Source organism: Fundulus heteroclitus, chromosome 2 (genome assembly GCF_011125445.2).
Source record: "Fundulus heteroclitus isolate FHET01 chromosome 2, MU-UCD_Fhet_4.1, whole genome shotgun sequence".
Taxonomy (NCBI): Eukaryota; Metazoa; Chordata; class Actinopteri; order Cyprinodontiformes; family Fundulidae; genus Fundulus; species Fundulus heteroclitus.
The window spans coordinates 28,936,148-28,963,040 of NC_046362.1; the positions used below are offsets into that span (position 1 = coordinate 28,936,148).

The window sequence follows — 26,893 nt, forward strand, 5'->3', positions numbered from 1 at the left end:
AAGGCGCTTATTCCTCTCTGGGTGATCTTCCTGTCCACGTTGGACTCCAACCAGCTTCAGACAGCTGCTTCACGGCGCATTTTGCTTTTGTTCTGGGGTAAATATGGACATTTCAAAGCTCAACACATTCATCACTGGGGCACAGAACCTGTCGACTCACTGAACAGCATGACAGCAGCACATTTACGTTGCCGTTTATACTTGCGAATCATTTGAAGAGATGAATGCTGCACCTCCAGGAATATTGAAATTGTAGCCAAGGATAGCCAGAGCTCTCAGCCATATATCCTGGCTCAGTTCTTTAAATTTTTCTGTGATGTCACACAAGTAAGCAGCAAATTTTAGGTGTTACCTTAAAATACATCAACAGGTGTGCCTCAAATGAACCCGAATGTTGGGGACTAGCCTATCCGAAGCTCTCACAGCCATAACATCATCATGGGGATATTTCCAAACTGTTTAAAGCGATAGTCACTTTATGGGATGTAAACTACTGACTTTAAAAAAAGTAATAAAAATAGATCATCTTTCTATACAGTTTATGTGAATATAGATTTTATTTTTATTTGTATCAACATAAGTCAGAAACTGGGAAAATATCTTCCGCAGAGATCAATTTGATGTCCTTGATGTGAAATATCATGCAGCAAGGCGTTTAAATCAAATAAAAACAAAGTGTGGTTTCATTTGGGGAACCAGATTCTACCGCGATTGCATTAGAAATAAAACTCTCTGTTTGCAGCCATCCTGTTGCTTTAATCCATTTTAATAAATAAATAGAGAAAAATAAGTTCACAATCCAGGTTAAAATGCAGGTCAGCAGACATTAAAGAGGGACAGGACGCAGGAACAAATTATTTTATCCCTCATTTGCACGGGTTTTAAGCTTTTACGGCTGAAGAGACATGAGTCATGATAGGATTTTCACGTGACGAATGCTCCTCTTCTTTTTAGGCCGGGAGCAAACAATCACATGTCAGTGACAGTCGCTGGATGATGTTCGTTGGGCAGATTCTGTTTCTCTTCATAACAGTGGGAAAGTATAGCACAGATAGGGCAGTTATGTGGTAAAATAATACTACACAAAGGGACTCTTCAGCAAGTGAGTAAAAAGTTATTGTGTGACGGCCTGAATCTACACGGGTCCCCAGACACGGCTTGCAGAAACCTACCGGCTACAGTGTTCGTACTGTGTGCAATTCATCATTCAGTGGGTTATTATTAACAGTTAAACAAGAACAATGGCTGCTCTGTCAGACCCAAGACACCTGGAGGTATACCGTGATAAATATCTGCAGCAACATGCAAAGTCACACATCTGTTCAGATAATTAATATCTTTGTCAGGTTATAAAATCATATCCTTAAGAAAAAAAATATGGAGATAACAAAAAGAAGACCTGCATCCTTGTTACGGATCCCATAAAGACGTGTATACAGAACAAGCTATTCAGTTAATAAGACTGTGGACGAAAGAGAGCAGCGGATCACATGTTTCCTCCAAGTCTCAGGCGTGTTATATACAGTGTCACAACGTATCATAACAGTCGTTTACATACGAGCTTATTAGAGCTTTGAAACCAGTGTGAAAAACATGTGCAGAGGAAAGTTACAGGACGACAAGCTGGACAGTCGACAAATCAGTCCATCTTAAAAGTCATACCAACCCTACAACCGCTTTTCCTTTACGGATAAATTTTAAAGCACACCGACCAAATAATTCATTAATATTCCCATTTATCTTCAATGAAAAATCCTGAAATGTAACACTTTTTTTTTCATGTATTTGGGTGTAAAATACATAACTCTGATACATGTCTAAGAACAATACAGAAATTATCTCCAATGGAGATTAAAGCAATAGCTTGCATCTAAAACATTACCCTTGGACGGACCCAAAAACTCAGATTCTCAATAGTTTTAAATCTAACCCTAGGTGTAAAAAAATAAAATAAAATGAATACGACTTTATTACACAGAGCAAAGTCACAACGGAAAAGCTGTGAGTGAAAAAATAAGTAGACTCTAGGACTGTACAATAAAAAAATACATTTATTGATATCGCAGTGTTATTGTTTGCACTATGCATATTGCAAACAACTGCCTGGAGTAGTTAATTATTTAAGTGCCATGCATTTATGCTCTCTATGCCTAAAATAGTCATATTCAATACATTTAAATATGCTTTCCGACGAGTTTCCTTTGTCAAAAGTGCCTTTTGAAAATAACCTTTAATCAGGTATTAAAACATACCTTTCTTTAAGCCCACATTCGTTTTAGAATTTTTATTATTGGCCTGATATAATATTCTAACCTTAAATGTCATGTTTTCATTAGCTGTAAGAAGAAAACCGTCTTAATTACTAGAAATAAAGGCATGAAAACATCAGTCTGTGTATGACTGATAATATAAGTGTTTCACTCAGTGAACTGAATGATAAAAACAAACTTTAATTATATTCAATATGACTGCATATTTAAAGGAATGAGAAAGCTTTAGAAAGAAAAGGGATGTTTAATCATTATGAAACTACAACTATGCTGTTTCAATAACAACAGCAGACGCCGACGAGAAGCAGCATTATGAATAAAGCCCTGTTGAGATGGGTAATGAAACATTTTATATTTGTTTCCAGTAGCTGGATAGATTACTCACTATCTGGGGTCTTTGTTTGCTATGAGCACAAGGCATAAAAGACATTATTTTTAATGGCCAAACATTGCAAGCCTTATTATTATTGCAAAATTCACAAGTATTCCTGAATATTTAAGGGGGAAAGTTGCAGCCAGGAGCTGCTAATTCAATGCGCTCATTAATTGATGAATCAGTGTGAGCGCCTCTACGCAGCTCTGTTAATGCCACGCCAAAATGGAAAGACTAAAGCAATGAGCCAAGAGAAGTCAATGTTGTTGCCTATTAATCTGGGAAAGGGTTATAAATTTCTAAGCAAATCGAAGTCCATCATTCTCCAGCGAGAAATATTATTTATAAGAGGGAAACAATCTAAGACAGCTGCCAATCCTCCCAACAGATTGATGTCAATGTTAGGCCTTGCACTGCTTCAATTATTTACAAGGGGAAAAAAACAACACTGTACAGGCCTCAGTTAGCATGCTAAATGTTAAAGTTTCTATATCATGCTTTTCTAAGTCTTCCAAAGTCAACTTTAGGCATATATGTTTTTATTTAAATATTGCCTTTGGCACTAGTGAGCAGTCATTTGTTCTGAAAATTAGTTGATTTCTGGTGCCATTGTTCCAACCCGGAAGAAAGACGCTTGCCTTTCCCCCCCAAGTTTCCAGGACAGGGATGAGCTGCAGCTCAAACAGCAGAATTCACTCAGACATGCAGGAATCAAGCACAATTCCACTTTGAATAGCTTTAAAACAGTTAAAAGCTTTAAATAAAAGTTGATTTTGCATGATATAGACCCTTTAAAGATTATGACACCTCATTCCAATTGTCAATCACGCTGGTGAAGGCATAACGGTTTGGGCTCTTTTTCCTCCATAGCGCCTGGGCGTCTTGAAAGCTTTTTAAAGTCAAATGTGAAGCCATAAGTCTGACAGATCCCAAACACGGTAGCAATGATAAGGGACACTGATAAAGTCAGGCAGAAAGCAACATCTAAGGGTTACTGCTGCCAAAAGGGGTTCTAAAACGTTTCCCTTGTGACAGGACTAATTCAAAGACCGTCATAATCCACCTATAAACTGAGTTGGGGGTAAAAACACTTTCTGATTAAAAAAAAAAAAAAAAGAAAGAAAGAAGAAAAATCAAAAGTACCCAGCAGGCCTAGCATGTCACTTTGTGAAGGCTGGAATAAAATTGTCATCGCAAGTATTAGCTATAGCTAGGTGACACAAATCCTTGTTATTTCCAACGCTCTCATGAAACAAAATAGTCGCGTCTGACTTCAGTCACCAGATCCTCTCCCTGCATAAACATCACATATTCTGCTTTTCTCAATGGAGCCACAGCAAGCTGCTAGAGAAGTCAGGCAAACTGAAATGTCTCTGTGTGAGTGTCGCTTCTATGATGCTATTAGACAGTATGAGAAGAGAAGAACTAGAGGAACACATTTAGGTATGAGTTTCCGACTGGAAAATAGAAAAACTGCTAAGATTTTACACCCAAATACAGAAAGAAAAAGACACGAGGGTAATTTTTCTTTTTTTTTTCTGTCGTAAAATAAAAGATCTTATGTTTTTTTCACATTTTTTGATGTAGAGACTCAAATATTTTTGAGAAAATATTTGTCAGGTGGCTGATGATGTATTCCTGCTGATAAACAATATGCAGCATAGTGAATCAGCTCTGGACTGACTGGCTTCAGTATGAATCCGTTTAATCTTCACAGGCACCTTCAAAGAAAATGATCTTTAGCTTATGTAATAAAATAAATCTTGCCCTCATCCTTCTCTTACCGACACCCCCTTCGCATCCAAAGAAGTTGGACCAGTTTTGTCTCGAAGCTACAAATGAAAAACAGTATTTTTCTTTTTCTTTTTTTTTTATTCTGTGGACGCTCCTGTACACAGCAGCAAATGGAAACGAAGTCTTTTGTACATCTCACTGTCGACTCTCACTAAAATAATGTTTATTACATGAGCACACAGTCAGAAGTGGGTGTTTGTGAAGCTGTGCCGGCGTGTTTGTGGGCTGAGGGCTGTTTTTGCTCCTTGTCTCTGCAGAGAGTTCAGCTGCGTGCCACTTCACAAGGTCTGTGTTCAGGCTCCAACCACCTGCTGACTGCTAAGCAGCCCGTGCGCCCGGAGAGAGAGAGAGGGAGAGAGAGAGAACGGCCCTGAAGCCGATGTTTGCTACAGCACGTGGCAGCAGTTGTACTGAGCCAGCGGCAGGATCTTGGGCTTGTTTTGTGTGGGTATGTTGAAGGCCAGAGCTTTCTCGCACAAAGGGAACTGGAAGAGTCTGTCTCTGAGCTTGATGCTATGTCGCTTCCCTTGCTCCGCCCTCGGTACCGACTCGTCCCGGGTACCTTGTGGATTTTGGGGTTGAGGCTTTTCCGTACGCTCGTTCTTTTCGGCCGGTTCTTCCTCCCTTTCCGTTTTCTCCCGCAGGCTGGCTGAGGACGCGGAGATGCACGACTGACAGGACTCGGGTGTCGGGAGGAGCGGAGGCGGTTTGCCCGTGTTGTTGTTCGGTTCCAGCTCTTCGTCCGGTCCCTCCTGTCTGTTCGAGGCGTTCAGCTGACAACAGGACACCCTAAAAGCTGGGGAGGACGGGGTGACTTCAGATGTCTGACTGAGCGTCTCATCCCGATGACTGATCGGCTGATCCGAAATCACACACCCACTGTCTTCATTTTCTCTCTGCATCTCCTCTGCCTTTTTCTCCTCACCGTTTTCTGTATTTCCAAACTCTTTCTCCTCTTCTATACACTCCATTTCCTCAACCTCCCCTTCTGGTTCTTTCAGTTCTTCTTCTTCTTCTTCCTCCTCATCCTCCTCCTCCTCGCAGATCTGCTGCAGCGCAGGGACGTTCTTGCCCACAGGAGGCTCTTCGACGGGAGCAGGACGCAGGCTGAAGCTGAGGCTGGGCTGCCACGTCCCAGGAAATGTCTGTTGAGTCGAGGACCTCATAGCCAGTAGATCCCCGGACTCGGGGGCGCACAGTGAGGGCGATGTGGCAGAGAGGGCCCCAGTGACCCAGTGTGGTGGGGCCTCAGGGCTGAGGAGGGCGTCATCCAGGCCCTGCAGCCACTCGTGAGCTTCGATCTCGTCCAGAGACGCACGGTGACACGGATCCTTCTGCAGCATCCTGGAGATCAAACTGACAATGCAAGAAAAATGTTGTAATGAAGCTTGTGTAAAACGTCAATTAAAAGCTGAATGACTAAAGCAGCACCGTGTAAGTATTAGCTTAACTTTAGATATATTAGATTTTTTTTTCAGGTCAATAAACAGCACTTGGCACATCGGTGCCGGCTGCCCTACTCAAAAACTCGCCAAAGTAATTTGAGATGGTCAGCTTCATCACTGAATGGGTCATGTGACCTAGAGCCTCCCTCTGGGTCACATGACCCACTGTAGGTTACAACAAAACAAACACTTACCTGATTAGACATATTTTTGTTTCTCTAATGTAGGATTTAATCTAGAGGGGTGAATGTGGCCTTGTCTTTATCCGTAACTGGATAACTTTCCCAGCCTGCTGGTCCAAAGTGGTCTGCTATCAGAGTCCAAAACAAGGAGCAAGACTGTTTAATTTTCCAACAGTGCTGCGTTGCCAGTGGCCTTCATGGGCAAAAAACCTGGAACAATACAAGTCTACCGCCCCCTACTGGCTAAAAGTTACCTGGTGCTGCTTTAAGAAACCTAAACACAAAATGTATTCACAATTCAGCATAGTAAAGATGCCAAAATGACAAACTACTGAATAAACAAAACTACAATAAAAAAAAGCATAGGTACTTTTTGAATGACAGAGAGTCACTAAAATTTTACTTAATGTTGCTAAGAGTAAACATTAAGGAGATGAAAATAAAGATACATTGTAAAACATGGATTCACAAAATGCTTCTGACAGCATTTGTATCTATTTTGTCAACACAGAAGGAACAAAAATGTGCAGCATAGTTGTGATTCTGGATTCAGATTTTTTTTTTCCACCCCCCTGTTTGAGTTTACCCTGCTTCTCTGGGAGCTGAGAGAACATTGTGTTGTGCGCGTGTCTGTGCTTTGGTTTGAGGTGCGAGGGATCGAGGTTAAGTGGGAAGAGAGACATGAATGCTTGAGTTTTATTTTGTTCCAGGAGGGAAAGTTGTACAGCTCTGACAACAAATTGTAGTTTGGTGTTCACAGATTTTAAGGACACAGTGTCTTGGTCACTTTTAGCCCGAACTGAATGGAGAAGGAAATATTTGACTGAATTTATGCATGTATGAAGAAAAACGAACCGTCCTTTAACATCAGAAACCCTGAAGCAGATGAAGCACCCTGCAAACATTGCCAATCCTGGTTAAGGTAAATAAAGAGCCCTAAACAAATTTGGGTTTTAATCTCCTACCTAAATATGGATTTAAAATATAAATCTTTAATTTGAGTGCATTTATTTAGAAAAAAAATTCCCCCAGTAAGAAACTAATATTTTTAACAAAATTAACAGTTCTTTAAAACCTAAAAATGCCAACAAAATAAATTTAACAGGAATATAATTATATTTTCCTTTGGAAATTGATCAGAATGACTTTTCCCCCTTGAATATAAGTATATGACATGACAAAAAGGTTAATTTCTCTTTCGCACACTTCAAAACGGGAAAGAGAAAAAAAAACTACTATTTCAAGCTAGGCAAATATTCGAAGATCTTTACAAGTCAGGATATATTTATTAGCCTAAACTTGCTCATATCTACAGTTAGAGCAAAGAACAGCTAACACAGTGATGAAGAATACTGAATGAGCACCCAAGGTCATCTTGCCACCATAGAGAGTGATGCACAACTATCCTAAGGTAAGTGTTGGAGAACTGCATTAATGTGTGGCATCTTTGGACCTCCAAGTCTCCATGAAAATCATCAGGCACTATCTGCATGACAACAAAACATTTGTGAAGCAAGCTAGGAAAAGGCTTTCCTGTCCTTCCATAACAAATGTAAACTTGAGGAGTTTGATAAGTTGGACTTTGCCGATGTTGGCTTTGTTATGGCTGTTAGTTGTGTTCTCGGACTCTTCCTTTATAGCGAGTTATGATGCTGTGGGCCTTTTTCCCCACTCCAAAAGCAAGCACATAGCATCAGAAACTTTTTGAAATACCAGGACATTTCAAACTGAAATCTGGTGGCCTCTGCCGGTAAAAACTGTAAATGGGCCGTCACTGGGCTTTTCAGCTGGATAAGGATCCAAAACGAAAGTCCTAATCAACAGGAGTGCTTGACAAAATTAACTTTCTTTCACTTTCATCTCAATTGCAAGAACTAAATCTTATAGAAATCCCAAAGAGAAGCGCACATAAAGGGAGATCAGGATTCTTTTACAAAAAGGTAAAATACAATGTAAATTATTATAGGGAAGAATAACAGCAAAAGGAGGTTGGCCAGTAACTGTGGCACCATTTATTTAGCTTTTTCTTTCCAAGCATGGGAATTTTACCCACTGAATTCATGTAGTTAAATCAAAGGTTGAACTTTTACAAACTGTTCAATATGGGATCTGCTGCTGAAAGATTCATTTATTTTTAGGCTTTCAAACATTTTTACCCAGGGGCGCCATAAAAATAAAAACATTTAAATCTGTTATCCTGAAGCTCTATCAGTACTCACTCTCTGCAGTCGTCTGAGACATGTTCAGGGACGGAGTAGCGGCAGTCCAGAATCATGACCAGGGTCTCGCTGTCGTTGGTTTCCTGGAAGGGAGGGACGCCACAGACCAGCATGTACAGGATCACCCCAAGAGACCAGATATCTGGAACACACACGAAATATGGTAAAATGTTAAATGGCTTTATCAAGGCAGACGACACAAAAGATCTTTATTCTACAGTCATTCACCATTCACACCCTGACAGTGGTGAGCTATGCTAGTAGCCACAGCTGCCCTGGGGCAGACTGACAGAGGCGAGGCTGCCATCCATCAATGCCACTGGGCCCTCTGACCACCGGCAGCAGGTCTAGCCCAAAGACACAAATGTTACGTCTCAACAGGAAACCCAAGCCAAGGATTAAAACAAAAGAGACAATAACAAGCTCTCAGGGAATAATTTGAAATGCTTTCCTTTATCTAAAATTAAAGAATAACACAAATCTGATAAATACTCAAAAATGATTCAAAATGAGACGACTACACCAATTTAATTAGAAAATATCCATTAGATCAGGTTTGTGCAACATTTATTAATCAAAGAGCCATTTTGAGGAAATTACATGCCACAAATGGCACTACTATTTATCATAGTATATAATATGGTAATAAAAAGATCAGGCAATGAGTTTATGTAGATTTAGAAAAATACTCTTCCCTGCTGCCTTTGAACTCAGTCTTCATGCACTAAATCTAGGTTTAAGATTTTGGTTAAAACATTCAATTACATTTTTCCAATCAATCAAATTTTATTTATATAGCACCAATTCACAACACGTCAAACCTTAGTCAGTAATAACATTTGCAAAACGAATGTAAACAATATCAATCAATATGTTCCAAGCATCCAAACACCTTTTAGGAATAATTGTTATTCTGTCTTAAGTAAAATCAATTGAATCACGTTTTGCATTTTCTAAAAAAACTTTTAACTCAAACTTATCCTGCCATAGGAGTCTCAGACAGGCCGCGCCCACCTTTGACTTGAACACACTAGCAAACCCAAACCAAAAAACCGGTATAAACACAGCCAGGTCAGTGTCATACATCTGCTTCAATGAATATATTTCGAAAAGGCATAAAATCACTGAACATTAGTTACACATCCTTTAGGATTTCCTAATAGAACATGAGCTCTTTTCACAGATTCTTTTAGAAAGTCTGTTTATTGTGGAGATAAAGAGTTAAACTTAAAACTTTCCAGTGTTTGACTTAGTGTATTTCTTGTATGCATCAAGAGCAAAACATTTGAGTGAAGCAAACTGCAGATGCCTGAATGGACAAGATGCTTGGGAAAAAAAAAAAACAACAAGTTCACACATGTCAACCGACACTTGTGACATTTCTGCTTTTTTCCCCCGTCTCCTCCCTTTCCTTCCTCTGGCGTCCTGGTGCAAGCGCAGTGAGCAGAGTTTTAATGCAGACTCAGGACAGCGTGAACCAGATGGGAACACGCACTTGGGCTGAGCTGAGGGCTGAGGGCCCGTAACAAACAGAGGCCTCGTTGTGGTGGCGTGCTATTCTGAGAACGATCATCCTTCTGTATTTCCTGCCTGTCAGTGTTTCTCTCAAACACTAGAGGCAGCGACACGGGCACATTCTGTTCATTTCCAGTTTTAACTCTGGTGAGACACTAGAAATCTCAAAGATTACATATCTAGGTTAAAAAACTCTCTTTTTTTAATTTAACACTTGTTTATTCAAGAATACCAAACACTAAAACACACTGTGTGCAAAAACTTCACGTGAGAAACTTCCAACTTGACAAAACCTGTTTTGCTGTGGTTTACACAATTTCAGTTTAAATGGTTATTTAATTTTTTAAAGATTTTTTTTAAAACAAATCTTACACATTTAGATTCTGAGCATTTAAAAATATGCAGACTTTTTTTTATTTCTCCACTCCACTGTCAGTCCAGTTCTAAAGTCCTTACACTGGCTGATGCATCTCAGAGAACAGACTTTAAAATAGTTGTTAGTCTACAAACCACCGAATAGCTTAGCACCTAAATACACCACAGACTTAAAAACCTATTTGTTTAGAGTTGTCTTTGACTGTTAATGTTGAGGTTTGTAGTCCAACTTGTCTTTATCTTGACCGGCTGCTACTATTCCACTGCACTGTTCTGTTTATGTAAAGCACGTTGTATTGTCTTGTTACCAAAAGGTGCTTTACAAAAAAAACTTGCCTTGCCCATTACTATGCTAACTACTTTAATGGCCCAAGGGGTTTTAAATATTAAGACATGAAGGCTAGCTCATACTTTTTTGCACATTACTGTGCAGCTCTGCAATGTTAGCATGCTGAAAGTGTTATACTGGAACCCGTCCAGCGTGAAAGCTGCACTATTTAGCCAGATGTAACATCTTAAGACATCTGGATAAAAAAATCCTTGAATCCATCCAAGGACAAAATAAATGAGTCCTTCCTACAGTTTCTCCTCTATCCAGGGACTCACATTACTGAGAGCGGTGCTGATTCAGCCACTGTCCCACATTAAACTCATGAGGGCCCAAACAAAGGCCCTCAGTTCTCCTCATACGATGTATACTCAAGTACACGCTCACCTCCATCCAGAGCTGCGTTACGCAACAGGGAGGAGAAGCCTCTTGAGTGCTGGGAGTACTTTCCACTCACTGGGGAACATCACACATTCCCACCACACATTAGTGGGCTGCTGACGGCACAGGGATCAAGTCCAGACACAGAAGCAAGCACGCATAGCAGCTGCGAAATGTATAAATATGGAGCTTTGCAATGCTTTGCAGAAATATTTGCAGCCCCTGAACTTTTTAACATTTTGTCACATTACAACTACAACTTTCACTGTATTTTGTTGGGACTTGACTGATACACCAACAGAAAGTAACACATCGTTTTGAACTGGAAGGAAAATAACACATGGTTTGCAAAATGTTTCAAAATCTGAAATCTTGTATTCAGCCCCTTTGATAAGTACTGATTTAGTGCAATCAGTAGCTTCCAAAGTTATTTAATTATAAGTACCATATTTTTCGGACTACAAGTCACACTTTTTTTCATAGTTTGGCCGATCCTGATATTCAGGTGCGACTTGTATATCAATTTTAAATGGTAAATCATACTGACCAACCTGAACCAAGAAGTAAACATTACCGTCTATAGCCGCAAGAGGGCGCTCTAGGCTTGTAAAAACTAAATCCTGCTACTGTACCACTTAAAAATTTATTGAAACATTAACTTATAAACAAAGAGAGAACACATGTTTGTATGTTGTTTCACTGTTTCAGTATGCATTCACGCAGCAGAGTGTTGCGTGGTGTAGCCCGAAAGTTATTGGGCTGTCTGTGAAGCTAATAACAGCTAGCGCTAGCTTACAGGTCTATTGTCCGGGCAGTTTAAATCTTCACTGATGCTGCACGTGAGCTTAATGTTGCTCTCAAACATCTGTGTCATACCGCTAGCTTAGCACGTAGCACCGCTACACTCACAGTCTAATTTCAACGTAATTTTGACAACTTTTAGCGTAACGGGCCCTTATTTTGAAATGTGCTGATGAGAACTTTCCAGGTTGGAGATGCTGGCTTGTTATGAAACACACCTGGGAGGTTGAATTGGGTAAATTAGCATTTTATTCAACCGATCGTGGATGCAGCTGTGTAATTGAATAGGTTGCCTTACTAGAATAAATGTCAGTTTTTAGTCTTGGGTTGTGTAAAATAAATTTCTGAATGAATGCAACTTAGTCCAAAAAATATGGAAAATAAAATCTACACGTGTAATTTAATCTCATCATAAATCCAGACATTCTGTGAAGGCTTCAGAGGTTTGTTTAGAGATTATCAGTGAACAAACAGCATCGCAAAGAGCAAGGAGCACAGCGAACAGGTCATGAATAGAGAAAATAAAACCAAGGTAAGGTTATATAACAACATCCAAAGCTTTCAACATCCAAAAGCAATAATCAATTTGAAATCAGATCAAGAGTATGGTACAACTACAGAATATGATGGTAAGACTTTGTTAAAAAAAAAAAAAGTCCACCTTTCAGTATACTAAACCATGTGGGGAACACAGAATGTGTTCGGAGAACAAAATAAGAACAAAGGTTAATTCTTTGGCCTACGTGCAAAACAGTCTGTGGAAAACCTAAAACTAACACTGCACACATCATCCAAAAAAACACCCTTCTCACCATGAAACATGGTGGTGGCAGCATCATACTGTGGGGTGTCTTTATTGTTCTGGGACAAGGAATCGTGTCAGAGATGATAGGAGGATGAATGGAGTTAAATACAGACCTTGAAGAAAACGTGTGCAAAAAGTAAACCTTTCAGCAGAACAACGACCATAAACATATAGTCAGAACTACAATGGTTTGCTTGGATCAAAGCATGTGCAGGTGTTAGAGTGGCCTAGTCAAAGTCCAGATCTCAATCTAATTGAGAATCTCTGACAAAGAAATCAATTATTCACTCAGTTTGACTGGGCTTGAGCTCTTTTGCAAAGAAGACTGGCTGGTAGTGGGTCTAAATACAATATGCCAGCCACACTTTTCAGATTTTTATCAGTAAAAGATTTTGCAAACCATGTACTTTGTCCACTACTTTACAGCGATTAATGGCTGGCATTGAGCAGCACAACAGGGACGCAGATCCAGGCTCTGTGGATTCATTAGAAAGGCACTTCCTTTGAAGTGCATATTTCAAGAGCAAGTACGTCATAAAGGGTCTGTTACAAAAGGCCATCCAAGTTCAGACAAAAAAAAAAAAAAAAGCATCCTTTGGTATATATTCGAAAGCTGAAGCCAGGGGATCCTAGTCTCCACTGCACTGGGCTCGCTCAATCCTTCTGGTCACTGGTTATGTGGAATGTGTGAGCAGTGTGGAGTAACAATACCCTGATTCTGATCGACTAGAACGGACTGATAAGGCTTTTTTTTTTAAACAAACTACTGATAAAAAAAAAACAAGTTGCACAAGATTCTTGGATAATCCACTTTCACCCACAACGTTTAAGTCTCAGTCCTAACCCTCAACGTGACATGTTCCTACCAAAGTCCCAGCCTTTTTGCGGACTTGGTGACCATGGTTTTTTGCATTGCTTAAATCTGACATTCTTTTTAGGGGCAATCACACACACACACACACACACACACACACACACACACACACACACACACACACACACCACAAAGAGAACTATGTATCCGTTCTGGCCCGGGAACACCTTGGAATGTCTGGGTTTCCCTCCTGGATCACTCACCTCCGCAAAATGACCTCGGATAAACAGAGAACAATGGAAATACGCACGCAGCGGCACCACAAGGAAGAAGCCACTTTGCTGCAGCAATATGTCGTTCCCAGAAAGTACCACTCATGCACAGAAGTTTTTGTAGCATGTTGCTGCTGACTGCATACATATTCAAACATATTAATGGAAACTTGAGTGGAAGGAAGGTGTACGATAGTACAAACCGTGGAAAAGTTTAAAGGGCACCAATATTTCCATGAGGCACTTAAAAAAATATTTTTACATGGTAAAACAGGACATAAAATAGTTTTGCATTGTCTTTCCAATCCAAAGAAGGGAACAGGGCATATGAATGTTAGTGCTTCTCCAGTGGCAATTAGTTTCCTGCCAACTGTTTAGAAGAAAGAAATCTTTATTTTGTCATTGCAAGTATACTTTCCAACAATTTTGTTGGGCTACAACACCGAGTGGCGCCTGCAGGGTTTGAACCGGGTACTTGCAGCGTTCTCAGAGCTCTAAAGCCACTATGCTGCCATTACAGAACAAGTTTGTCCTATAACCGGTGGGTTGCCGGTTCAAACGCCCATCCTGGCCGTCTCATTGGTTCCTGAACCTGTGGCAAGACACTTTTCACCTGATTGTCCTGCTGCTGGTGGTGCCGATGGATGTCATTCTGCCCCAGGGCACCTGTGGCTTCAAGGTAGTGTTGGCGTGAGTGAATTGGTGAATGACCGAATGTAGAGTTTGGGGCCCTCAGGAATTGATGAAGCACTTTACAAATGCAGGCCAGTTACCATTTACCAAAGAGTGCAAGCAGCAGGGATAACTGCAGCCTTCTGCTGGTGTTGGTCCACTAAAGCCATTAAATTTTAAATGTGCTTCATGATCCCTTCTGCTGATAAGCTTTATGGAGATGCATATTCACTTTCAGCCGGACTTGGCCCCCTGCCCACGCTGCCCAAAGGACCAATACCCGCGTTAATGACCATGGTATCACAGTGCTCCACTGGCCTGACCTAAACCCCAAGCAGAATGTGTGCAGTATTGTCCTTAGGAAGATGATAAACAGAAGACAAAACTATGCAGACAAGCTCAAGGCCATTTTTTTAAGCATCCTTGGCTTCCTTAACACCTCAGTAGAGCTATAGACTGAACTTCATGCAGTAATTTATGCAAACACTGTAAAGTACAAGGACGTACTTGTCACTAGGATGACATCTCTGTGTTTTTATCTCATATAATCCAATTCTCCAGTTCTTTAAAAACATGTAAATTTAAGATACGGTCTTTAAGCAACAGATCTTTGATGTGACATAATTCAAACAAGTGGATCTTGGACTAAAAGACTTGATGAGAGTTGAGATTGTTATTTGTGCACTAAAAGCAGCCCTACATTCATCTAGGACCCACTTAGCTGTATTTGCAGATTTTTTTTCTCTCGCTCTTCATTATTATACTGTGTGTCTGTGCAGATCATGTCCTTTTCAAGGACCGGAACAATAACTGTTGATATAAACAAATCGCAAACCTTCGGGTTGATGTGAAAACACAGACAAAGCAGTTTTGTCTGAAAAGCCTCCCGGGCTGTGTTGCTGTTTTCTGATCTAAAACGGGATGTGGGTGTATGTTGTTGCTTTCTCTTATTCATTTTTTTTTTTATTTTGAAGGGGGGGGGGGGGTCCATGTGGTTAAAAAAAAGGAGAGGTGGATGTATTGTGGCAGCAAGCTAAAGAGGGGGGACTCTCACTATTTAAAAAGAGAAAGCTTGCCCTTTTCAGAGTGAGGATCATGAGGCGTAGTTATGAGGAGTCAGTATCTTACACCGCTGCAGCTCAGATAGAATAAACTATTTAGGAGGAGTGAGGCTATAACAAATTAAATTCAACCTTTGTATTGGGTGACTTTGCATGAGCGATGTTTATCTTGTTGCCATTATCTTAACTGAACATTGTGTTTCCAAACTACCTGCATGCACTTGCTTGTCAGCCGACTCCAAGGATTAACACAGGAGCATTTACCCCATTCCAACATTTTACACGTTCACACCAAGGTGTACATGAGGGGGTTTCCCAGCTGCTCAAATTTAGGGAAACGAGTATTGAAGAAACGCATAATCTGACTGAAAAAGATTCCAACTAAAGGTCCCATGGAAAAAGGCCATTTGGCTGTGGTTAAAGGAAAAAAAAAAATTATGGTGCACTAAGGGCAAAATGCATCGTGGACCTACTGCATCAGGGGTGTAGCAGCAGCGCATGTATTTTTGCCAAACCCTAACGATACAAATCAGAATAAGAATAAATAGTTCTGGGGCTACTGAGTGTTTTCAGGGTTGTTGCCGTTGGTAGGGGCTGTTTGGCTTTGTGGGGGTTTTGGGGTGAGGGGTGGTGTGTTTGCTGTGCCTCTTGTTATCAGGGTGGTGGTGTGTTGCATGGTATGGACTCTGTAGGTGGTGTATAGGCACTTACAATTTATTATTTTTCCTACCAAACTAAACTTTAGTTATTTCTCTTCTGTCTGTCTTTGTTGTTCCCCTTTTTGTTTGTTTTTTTCTCCATGTCCTTAGTATTTTTGTCTCTCTATAATTGTAGTAGCCTGTCCAATTTGCTGCCTAAACCAGGTACATCCAGTCATGCCATTAATTTAACAAACTCAACCTCCCAACAACGAGTCAATTTCTACCTTTTGCAAGACAACCAGACCCACCAAACATTTTGCTTCCAGGATGGACACACAGGAAATTAAAAACTTGAAGTTTGCTTAAACCCAATCCCTCTAAATACCGTCTATGGTAAGAGTGATACTGACTGCTCATATCTACCCAACCTCAATTTCAAAATATATATATAATCTTAAATACCCCTTTAAAAATATGACAAAATTGCAACAGTCAACTGTGTCATCAGTACTCATCATCATTAGGTTTTTAATAAGCAGCGGTTTGCATGAACTTCCTCCTGAGAGCGTCAAAAACTGAACACACACGCAAGAACAAAGTTAAGGACAGAGCTTACATAACCGCAGGCAGCGTTTACGCCCTGTGAACAATCTTCTCTCCTTCTCTGCATCTCTTCAAAACACACATCAAACAGAGCGCACATGTACAGTGAAGGAGGCCCGTTTATGAGAGACAGAAATGTCAGAGCGGCACAGAGAGCAGTCACTGTGTGTTTGCGACGGTTTATGAGTCATCTCGCTAAGCCGAGATATCTCTGAGGGACATCTCTTCCAGCGTGCGGCTCAGGATTACATCCATAAATACATACGTGCTTGTGATTGAGGGAGTCAGAAGTGTATGTTTCTGTGAAAGTGATGACACAGCCGTGTCATCGACAGGCTGAGTCACGCTGGGTGATACGGACGGAAATGTAAAGGCAGCAAAGCAGTGCATCGTCTTGAGAGAAGGAGACAAAAAATATATATTTAATAAGACGTCCTTTTAGAAACAGGAACAAAACATGAGGAAATAAGGACGAGTGCAACTTGTGAGTTGTGCTGAAAGTTAAGTTGCGTTTCTTCATCGCCCCTCCCGTTGTTTCGTGAGACAAGGTCGTGTGAAAAACTACAGACTATTCACAAGCTCTTAAATTACACATCTGGTCATTTGGAGCCATTTGCAACGTAACCTTGCTTTCACAGATAAATGCACCAAATGTCCTTCTACAGGAGAGCATTAATTGCAGTGGGGTGCATTTGTATTCAGCGCAGACGCGACCAGAGTAAAGAAGGGGGCCAGATTCTGCCAAAATAAAATCCAGCCTTGTGCAGATAAGCCTCCAAACCTCCCTGAAGCAGACACTCTCTCCTCCTCCCCCTCCTCACCCTGTTTCCTCCTCCTCCTCCCTCTAACGGGACGCGTAAAACCAAATCCTTTAGCTCTCCTTCAGCTCCTGCAAAGTCAAATCCCACATTCAGAGCAACCTTCCCGGTCAGGATGAACAGAAGATGCGTGGAACTTCCTGTTTCCGATCTGTGACCCGGTCTGCAGAGAGGGCTGCAGTGCAGCTCGTGCCCGGCTGACTCAAGACAGGCTGACCCAAATACAAACGCTAATCCTCAGCAAACGGACTCAGACCCGGGCCACATTCACACACTGGCACGTGATTGAAGAGGAGTGAGCATGGAAACGCGCGAGGATTACCCACACCGATGCATGCAAAAGGATCTGGAAAAAAGCCTAAATGTAGTCTGGATTTATGTGACAATTCCAGTAGGTGGGAATCTTTGCGGCTATTTTTATTAAAATAGCTCCAGCGCAACTACGGTTGCTGCGGACTGCATCTCTAATCGCAATCTGATTACTAGATAGATTTTTCAAAGCCAGAAAGTCACTGCAGGGCTCTTTATATTGGTAGTGCAGCACAGAGCACACAGATAGTTTATCTACAAAGTTTAAAATTACTTTAACATAATCAAATTTGCTGCTTTAAATAACAGGGTTTTTTTCTCTAAAGCCAACTAGCATACTTCACTGCTACAAAAGGGGGTTTACACTTTTTTGAGCAGCATCCATGAATGACAGACAGTAATATCAATAGCTTGTGCATGTATTATATTATACATATTTCTTTTATAAGTTAAACTGCAAATACAACTGGAAATGCAGCTTCATGAATCCACATGTATATTTTCAAATGAATGTTAAACTCTATGTTATCTAAATTATGTGCAGAGCTTTTGCTGTGGTTAGACATCAGGATAGCCCTTAAAAACAACTCATTTACCCTGTGGGGACCCAGTCCTAAGCCTTCTCCAGGTCCAAAAGCTCTTATGACTCCCTCTGCAACGCTGGGATGTTAAAGATCTGTTGGCCAGGATTAAAGCCACGCTGCTCCTCCAACTCTTTAGCTTCCAAGAGGTTTCAAGAGTAAACTTTCCCAGGGAAGCTGAGACATGTGGAAGCTGCACAATATATTGAGTTGTTACTGTCATCGCAGTTTCAATGCAACGCTAAAGAAAAATGGGTATTACCAACCACCGAATGTCCAAAGCCATCAGGGGACAAAATTCATCCACACCTGCAGCTGCTCAACTGAGAAGTTCTTAAACAACTTAAACAACCTCCATCATGAGATGAGCGAGCACAACGAGTTAGCAACATTATTCACGTAGTTCCCAACTCCACTGTGCTTCCAAACCTATTAGCATATTAACCTATTAAGCACAAGTTTTGAGTGCTGCCATGTGTGCAACAATCTGCACTTAAAATAATTGTATTCTGGGTACAGAAATATGCGATGGTGCTCTAACTCTCCAATCATCATTATTAATAATTTCATAGCCAACATATTTCCACTTAATAGAGCCTTCAGGGTGAACTAATGTTGGAGACTATCGCACTTTGTACGTCAAGTACTGTAGTGGCTGCAACACAATAATCAACTTTTGCATAACGACAGTTTCTTGCAACTCTAGGGTGGCAGTAATGATGATGAATAGACCATAATAATGAAAGATTATTAGAATTTCTCATAAGGAACAAAGCATTTTCTTTAAAGCCAACAACCAAATGGCTAAAAAAAAAACTCAGCTAAGTGATTTGAAGCCTTTAAACCAATAAATATGTCCAATTAAGCATTCCCTGATAGAAATAAATAGGTTTTAGTCTCTCACCCACAGCTGGGGCGTCATACTCCTCTCCCAGCAGGATCTCTGGAGCAGAATAAGCCAGCGACCCACAGCTGGTGGCCAACATCATCCCAGGCTGGAATAAATTGCTGAAGCCAAAGTCTGTCAGCTTCACGGCGCCCTGCTGGGGGAAGAACACCACGTTTTCCGGCTTCAGGTCCCGGTGCACCACGCACAGCTGGTGGCAGTACGACACCGCGCGCACAATCTGGGCGAAGTGACGCTTGGCGGTGCCCTCGGCCACGCCTCCTTCGTGCCGCAGGATGTAATCGTAAAGGTCGCCACCCTCGGCCAGCTCCATGACCAGGTAGAGCGTGGTGGGCGTGTCGATGACCTCGTAGAGCCGCACCACGTTGGGATGCTGCACCAGCCTCATGCACCTGGAAATAAGCAACAATAGGTCATTTATGTTGTAATTAAAAAACACGCACACAAATAGTGTTGTTGTTATTTTGTATAAATTTATTTAATGGTGAGTTGAACACATGTAGGTTTTGCAGAACGCTTCTGTCATATTTCTTTGATAAGCATAGGAGGTCTTAAGAGTTGATTCTTTCAGTATCTGACAAACTGACGACCAATCAGAGAAAAACAAATCTCTGGCCATGCATCTTAATTCCCTTGACACCAAATCAATTTAAATTACTGTTGATTTCACATGTCGTGCTATGCTAATTCAGTTTAACTGCAGAGTATGTTTGCTTCTCTTTTGTTTAGTAGAAAGAAGTTCGACACTTCTTGCCTCTTGTTTTTATCATTTCCTTCTCGTTGTCTTCTGTCTTCACCCATCTCACTGGAAGTGATAACTATCTCCTTAAAATAAATAATCTCAGCCTTTCTTCATACCTTATAACGATCAAAACGTCTCATTCATCTCCTTCTTCTGCTTCACCACGACTGACCAAAGGAACAATAAAACCAATCTCCCTCTCTACCCGACCGTCACTCCTGAAAAAGACATCAAGACCCCTAAACTACTCTGCATGGACCCGCCACCAGCAGAAACAGGCACGGGGACGAGGATTGAGGGGTTGGTGAATGCTTATCCATTGCCTCATTACCACTGAGCAAATACGGCATCTGTATTTTCCTCCGTTTAACGGAATATTGCATTTCTTATCCGATTATTAAGTCTCTCAGATGCTGAGGTACACATGCACACGCCTTAGCTACTCTGAGATGTTGCTGTACAATCATGCATATTTTCACACAATGTTGTGTAAAATCGACTGCTGTCTTTTCAATATTATCAATAACTGTGCCATACTAACTCTGGTTGTATTTTGTTACTTTTATTTTTTTCTGATAACTTCATTCTCAGTTGCTTTAGAAATAATTTTAGATTAGCTGTTATTTTTCATTACTCATTTGTTTTTGCCACCATCACACCCAAATGTCCCCATTGTGAGACCATTAAGGAGTCTCTTATCTTATCTTCTTATCATTAGGTCAGTTCACTGGGCGTAAAAATTTAAATGTAATTGTTGAATTTTTTTTATTCTGGTTCAGGTCACCTGCCAAGTCCTCAGCATTTCCTAATATATATATGTATATATATATATATATATATATATATATATATATATATATATATATATATATATATAGCTAAGCAACAAGTGGTCAAGTTGTATTGTAGGGAAGAAATCTTAATGGTAAAATTTGTATTTATTATTTTTATTTTCTTAAAAATCGCAACTTCTTTGTTCTATTCTCAAAGATAAAATAAAAAATAAATGATACTAATATGATCTGTCTTTGACAAGAGCTGTTATATTAATGCTGGACTATTTGCATCAAACCAAACTTGTTCTCTCGTGTCTTATTTGACAAAATCCTTAATTTTATTTTTGCCTGTTCCTAACTAACTAACTAATTTGATAGCTGGCGTTTCTTACCTGACTTCCTGTAAGAGGTGGCTTGCGGCCATGACATCCAGTTTGGTCTTGTCGATCATCTTTACAGCCACCAGTTGCCCTGTGTTGACATGACGGCCCAGTTTCACTACAGCAAAGTGGCCCCTTCCCAGCGTCCGGCCCAGATGGTAGAGGCCGCTGAGATCCAAGCGGCCGGAGAAGCCCCTGGGGTCCACGGGCCCATCAGAGGCTGAGGTCAACTCCCCGGAGGAGTCCATGGCTGAAACGCTTGCTTCAAACAAAAGGGAGGAGGGAAGCTGGCTGTGTCGAGGTTTCTGTGGTGCGGAAAGTTGCTCAATGCTGGGGGGTTGCCTAGCAGGATAGAGAAAAACACAAAACAATGAAACAAAGTGACTGCAAGGATAATTTTGGCCTATGGCCCAAAGGGAGAAGGGCTTCATACGAGGTCAGCTGCTGTTAATGCCCCATCCCTCGAGGCACAGGACCAAAAGTAGACCAACGTTCCACTTCATTTAACAAAAAAGGCACAGACGACAGAACACGTTTAGCTTAAGCGCTGAGACCGGATTACAGAATTATAATGCAATCTGAGCAGCAGAGGGAGAAATATTCTGCTGTTGTCTCTGATGTTGGAGGGCTTGTGTTTGAGCCCCGTCTCAAATATCACCATCCAAAGCACAGATGGCACGTCGAATCAATACTGCAACAAGAAACCATAATGTATAATGGTGCTCATGTGCATGTGAGCATGTGTTTGTGTCAGGAGATACCATTAGACCCGGTGATGTCACCATCAGGGGGGCAAGTTTTTCACCACCACCTTCATCATCGCAACGATCAACATCAGCATCAAGAACGTCATTGTTTTTTGTTTGTTTACCACAAGGCAACGCACAAAAAACCTAAAAGGTGCTGCTCTTTTCTAAGTGCTGCCTACAGAAATATGGAAAAAACACATAGTACCTAATATTCGGTACAGTGGAGGATCTGTGATGCCTTGGCATTGAATTTCTTCCAAAGCACTCTACAAGGTGAAGGTCTAAAAGTTCATGATAATATATTCTCAGTTTCTAATAGATTTAACGGAAGTAAATGAATCTCTGTTGGACTTTCAGACCATAGTTGCACTGAAAGCCTTAAAAAAAAAAAAAAAAAAAAAAAAAGGTATAGTTGAAGGATAATACAGAAATGAAGGATTAATTTTGAGATTTTTTTTTTCTTTTTTTTCATCTTTCTTCATCCTGCTTTTAGCGGGTTGCCTGTCGGATCCCCCGCTCTAACTGTCTCAGTTGTTGTGTCCTTGGGCAAGACACTGCAAGACAGGGTCCAGTGGCGCCGGTATATGGCAGCTTCGCCTCTGTCAGTCTGCCCCAGAGCAGCTGTGGTTACTAACGTAGCTCACCACCGGCAGGGTGTGAATGTGTGTGTGAATGACCTGTGATTCGCTCTGGAGGCCTTTTACCATTTACTTGTGACACCAATATGTTATCTTTAGGGGGAGGAGGGGGCTGTATATATATTCAGAAAATATATTTTTAAATTAAGGCAGAAGATCTTATGTCCCTCTTTGATGCCACAAAATTTTACTAGTAAGAAACGTTTGTTTTCTGAGCCTGCTTTGTCTCCCTATAGAGATGGCGTTCTGTGGTAATTAAGTTTCTTTTAGTATTTTTATTTATTTATTTTTGTCTTTGCACAAGTGTGTTTTGGATTGGATTATGAAATGTTTCCACAGACATTTAATGTAGTTTATATAGTTTTATGTTTATTTTCCGTCATCTTCTTTGCAGTTTAATTCGCATTTCTGACTATTTTAAATTATCTGGATGTAACTTCGATCCTCTAAGCAGCTGTGCTATAGCACTTTTGCCCTCCTTTTAAAGGATCTTGTCACCACTTTGTGAAAACAAACTGTGCCTATCTACACTTAAAGCAATTCTACACGGCAATCAATCCATTTCCCATCTGTAAGACCAAAGAGCCGTCACAGAATCTTAGAGACAATATAGAAAATCTGCACAAGGCCATAATGAGCTAAAAGACCCTGAGCAGTAAGTTTGCCGTGAAGGTGATCGCTCTTGGTGCAATTATTTGGAGGTGGAAGTAATTAAAAAAATATATATCATCAGCCACCCTCACTTTGGAGCTCCTAGTGAAATAATACTTCATGGGGGTCAGGACCTCCATAGGAAAGGTGAGGAATCACCAGAACTGCCACAGGTAACACTCTAACACAACTAATTTAAACATTGCAGCCCCCTGCTAGAGACGACACACATCTATCTGCCAGGCTGGAAGCAATTTAAGGATTGACTATGACCAGAAGAAGACTGTCGCCGTAGAAAAGCATGGAGGAGGAAATATAGTTTGGTACTGTTTTTCTGGGAGAATTTACTCGTAGAAGGTCTTAATGAAGTTTTAGATATACATATATAACCCTACTTGGATCCACCAAAACATTAATAACTTCATAAATAAATAAAAAATAATAATGCAGCCAAGACCACAAATGTGTGGCTAAAGAAGAAGCGCATTGAGTTCATAGAGGGAGCTGAAAGCCTTGAGCTACCAAGCTGCAGCCAAGAAATCTAAAAGGATTAGAGAGTTTCTATTGAGAGGAGAGGACCAAAATATCTCCTTAGGTAACCAACTAAGGAGAAAGTCTTACTGCTGTGCAAGTCATCAAAGCTTTTCTCACAAAGTTCTGCTTCATGTTGTGCTGGAGAACCAAATGGTTATTTCATTCAATTGGTAGCTTCTTGTTGGATTTTTGGCGCATCCTTTCAGCCCTCTCTGTTAAAACAATAGTGCTGGTTCTATCCGGGGAACAGGGGTCTGCATGGTTCAAGTGGGTTTGCTAACCAGAGTTTTTTTCTTTTCTCCCCCTCCAGATGGTCCGGAGGATGGGCGAATGGGTCGGGGGGTGGTGATGGTGGATGCAACAATACGACATTTGAGCAGGTGGAGGCAGGCTTGGGGTCTTTTTCACACCCCTATTATCCGATTGCCACCCGGAGTCTGGGGCCTAGAGGAGGAGCGGGCAAAAATCCGTTGGACTCTTTTTAATTCTTATTGCCACACTGCCAGACAGGACACAATAAATAAATAAATAAATACATAAATAAATAAATAAAATAATACAGCCAAGACCACAAAGGAGTGGCCAAATAAGAAGCGCATCAAGGTCATGAAGTATCCTTCATCGTCTCCGAACCTCAGTCCAACGCTTAAACAGGGGAGGGAGCGGAAGCTTTGTGTTACCAAGCTGTAGCCAAGAAAACTAAAAGGATTAGAGAGTTTCTATCGAGTGGAGAGGACCAAAATATCTGCTTAGGTAACCAATTAAGGAGAAAGTCTTACTGCTGTGCAAGTCATCAAAGCTTTCCTCACAAAGTTCTACGTCATGTTTGGCTGGAGAACCAAATAATTATTTCATCCCATTTGTAGCTTATTGTTGGATTTTTGCCGTATCCTTTCACCACTCTCTATTAAAACAAAGCAAATTATATAAATATCAAAGACTTTTAATTTATTGTAAGTAAGCATGTTAAATGTAGCAGTAACTCAACTGTATAATCCTGCGTTTATATTTAGTCGCATCGATTACTGCAACGGTGTCTTCGCAGGTCTCCCCAAAATAAAAATCAATCAGACAGCTGCAGCTGATCCAGAACGCTGCTGCGCGTGTTCTCACTAAAACCAGGAAGATAGAGCACATCACCCCAGTTCTAAAGTCCTTACACTGGCTCCCTGTAGCTCACAGGATAGACTTTAAAACACTTCTGTTAGTTCATAAATCACTGAACAGCACCAAAAGACATTAAAGACCTTTTGTTGCCGTATCAACCCTCCAGACCACTCAGACCTTCTGGATTATGGTTTACTCTGCAGACCCAGAACCAGAACCAAACATGGAGAAGCAGCATTCAGCGTCTGTGCTCCACAAATCTGGTACAAACTTCCAGAAAACTGCAAAACAACCGAAACACAGAGTTCCTTTAAATCAAGACTTAAAACCCACCTCTCTGGAGTTGCTTTCAGGAACAATGACCGACATATTTGTTGTGTATTGATGTTTTCACCTGATATGTGTTTGATGTTTTTATGATGTAAACCACTTTGAGCCGCCTTTGTTGCTGAAATGTGCTATACAAATAAACCTGACTTGCTCATTCACACGTCTTTCCTCCATCTCTTTCAGTTATTTTGCCTCGATCTGGTAATTTTAACAATTAATTATCCAGCCCATCTTGTGATTATCTGTTATCTTTCAGTGCTCATATTTCCTGTTTTTTTTTGTAAAGTGCTTTTGCTTTACTCAGATCCAGATGTTTGTCCCCACTTGTGTTTGACATATCTGTGGTTGTTTGCGTTTCAAGTATTTTCCCCTTTCCTATATTCAAATTTAACATCTGTTGGTTTGCAGATTTAGTCTTTTTTTTCTGTCTTTACCTCCTTCTCTGATCAGACTATATCTTACTTATTTAACTATACTTGTGCCATTTTATTGACCTTTCCATAACAGTATTTATGAGCAATGCACCAACCAAATTTTCAATAGCTTTAAAAGATAGGTATTATTTTTATCATCACCATCATCATCATCAGCAGCAGCAGCAGTTCATCGCTTGCAGCGTCATCAAGCAGAGCTGCGTTATCAGCCTCTTTAGCAGCCCCCCTTTTAAACAGCTTCATTGGGCCAAGTGCATACTGACAGGCCTCTTTTTTTAAAATTACATTTACAGTGTATATTTATATGTGTTCCTGAGACCGGACTTGAGGCCAGCTGTTCTAACTGCAGTCCCAACTTGGCACACAGTCCCCGTCCCTGAGCTGAGCAGCAGCCCGGCGGCTCCTCCGCAGCAGCAACATCACTCCGCTGCACGGCGGCGGACAAACAAGCAGCAAGAGGCGCTAACTTACCATTGTCGCGGAAATGTCCCGTGATAGCTGCTCCTTATCCCCGCAGCCTCCCGAAGCCTCGGCGTCACCGCTGAATTCAGACGCGGAACAGAGCAGCGTCGCCTCCTAGTTCTGTTCCCTCACGGCGCTCCATGTCGGTTCGCCGCGGAGCCACACTTTGCACTTCTTCTTCTTTTTCCTGATATGACTCTCTCTCTCTCTCAGCTGAAGAGCCGCGCGCCCGCTCCGCAGCGGCTTAATCAATGTGAGCTGGGCGTGCACGCGCAGCGTCCAGCAGCTTCCTTCTGACGTCAATGCATTCCAGCTCGCAGCTCTCAGAGCTTGTGCGCGGCGGCGGCGGCACGGCGCGGCGCGGCGCGGCGCGGTGGTGCGCGGCGGCGGCGCGGCAGCCAGCGGCGGCGAGCCTCTCGTAGAGGAGCGGAAAATAACTGAATGAACTCATGCGAAGTCCAAGAAATTATGTAACCGGCTCGTGTGTGTTTGTTGTCCGATTTGCATCGAGACAAATCGAACCATAATAACACCCCGTATTTTTCGATTATGAGCGCAAGGTGATTGAGTCAGGTATTAAATAACAGCTTTGTCTCTTTTTTTTATATATATATATCTTCTGTTGTACCTGCAGGACTGTGTTTATCCGTGCGTGTTCTTATTGGTGCCACAGCAATGGCCACCCCTACCCTATGCGTTTTTATTTGTGTTGGTATGTGATTGCATTTTTCAAGTTTGAGCATTTTTGCAGTATGTTTTGTGTTTATTCTAGCAGACAGGTTTGTAGGCCCTGTGGCAATACCGCAAACCTTTTTTTTTTACACTATCCTAAAATTGTCTGTGGGATTGAGATAAACGCTTTGTGGTAGAAACTAATGTGTGGTCATTGTCCATTTGCAAGACCCACCTGCGCCCAAGCTTCAA

At 41.2% G+C, this 26,893-nt stretch overlaps 1 protein-coding gene across 1 annotated transcript; it reads right to left on the bottom strand.

Annotated features, from left to right (window-relative positions):
- Positions 1-748: 748 nt before the first annotated feature.
- snrkb (SNF related kinase b) lies at positions 749-26,235 on the bottom strand. The gene is made up of 5 exons (XM_036152171.1): positions 25,979-26,235; positions 21,077-21,406; positions 19,164-19,558; positions 8,284-8,425; positions 749-5,793 (listed from the first exon to the last, which is right to left on the bottom strand). The coding sequence occupies exons 2-5, from the start codon at positions 21,310-21,312 to the stop codon at positions 4,824-4,826; spliced, it is 1,743 nt and encodes a 580-aa protein (XP_036008064.1). The 5' UTR covers positions 21,313-21,406; positions 25,979-26,235; the 3' UTR covers positions 749-4,823.
- Positions 26,236-26,893: the final 658 nt, after the last annotated feature.

Bases quoted from the DNA above. Each gene is read 5' to 3' on its own strand.
- snrkb (XM_036152171.1), bottom strand. From the start codon at position 21,312: ATGGACTCCTCCGGGGAGTTGACCTCAGCCTCTGATGGGCCCGTGGAC. The intron at 19,559-21,076 runs GTAAGAAACGCC...GCTTATTTCCAG, and splicing joins CACCTCTTACAGGAAGTCAG to GTGCATGAGGCTGGTGCAGC. The intron at 5,794-8,283 runs GTGAGTACTGAT...TTGCATTGTCAG, and splicing joins GTCTCAGACGACTGCAGAGA to TTTGATCTCCAGGATGCTGC.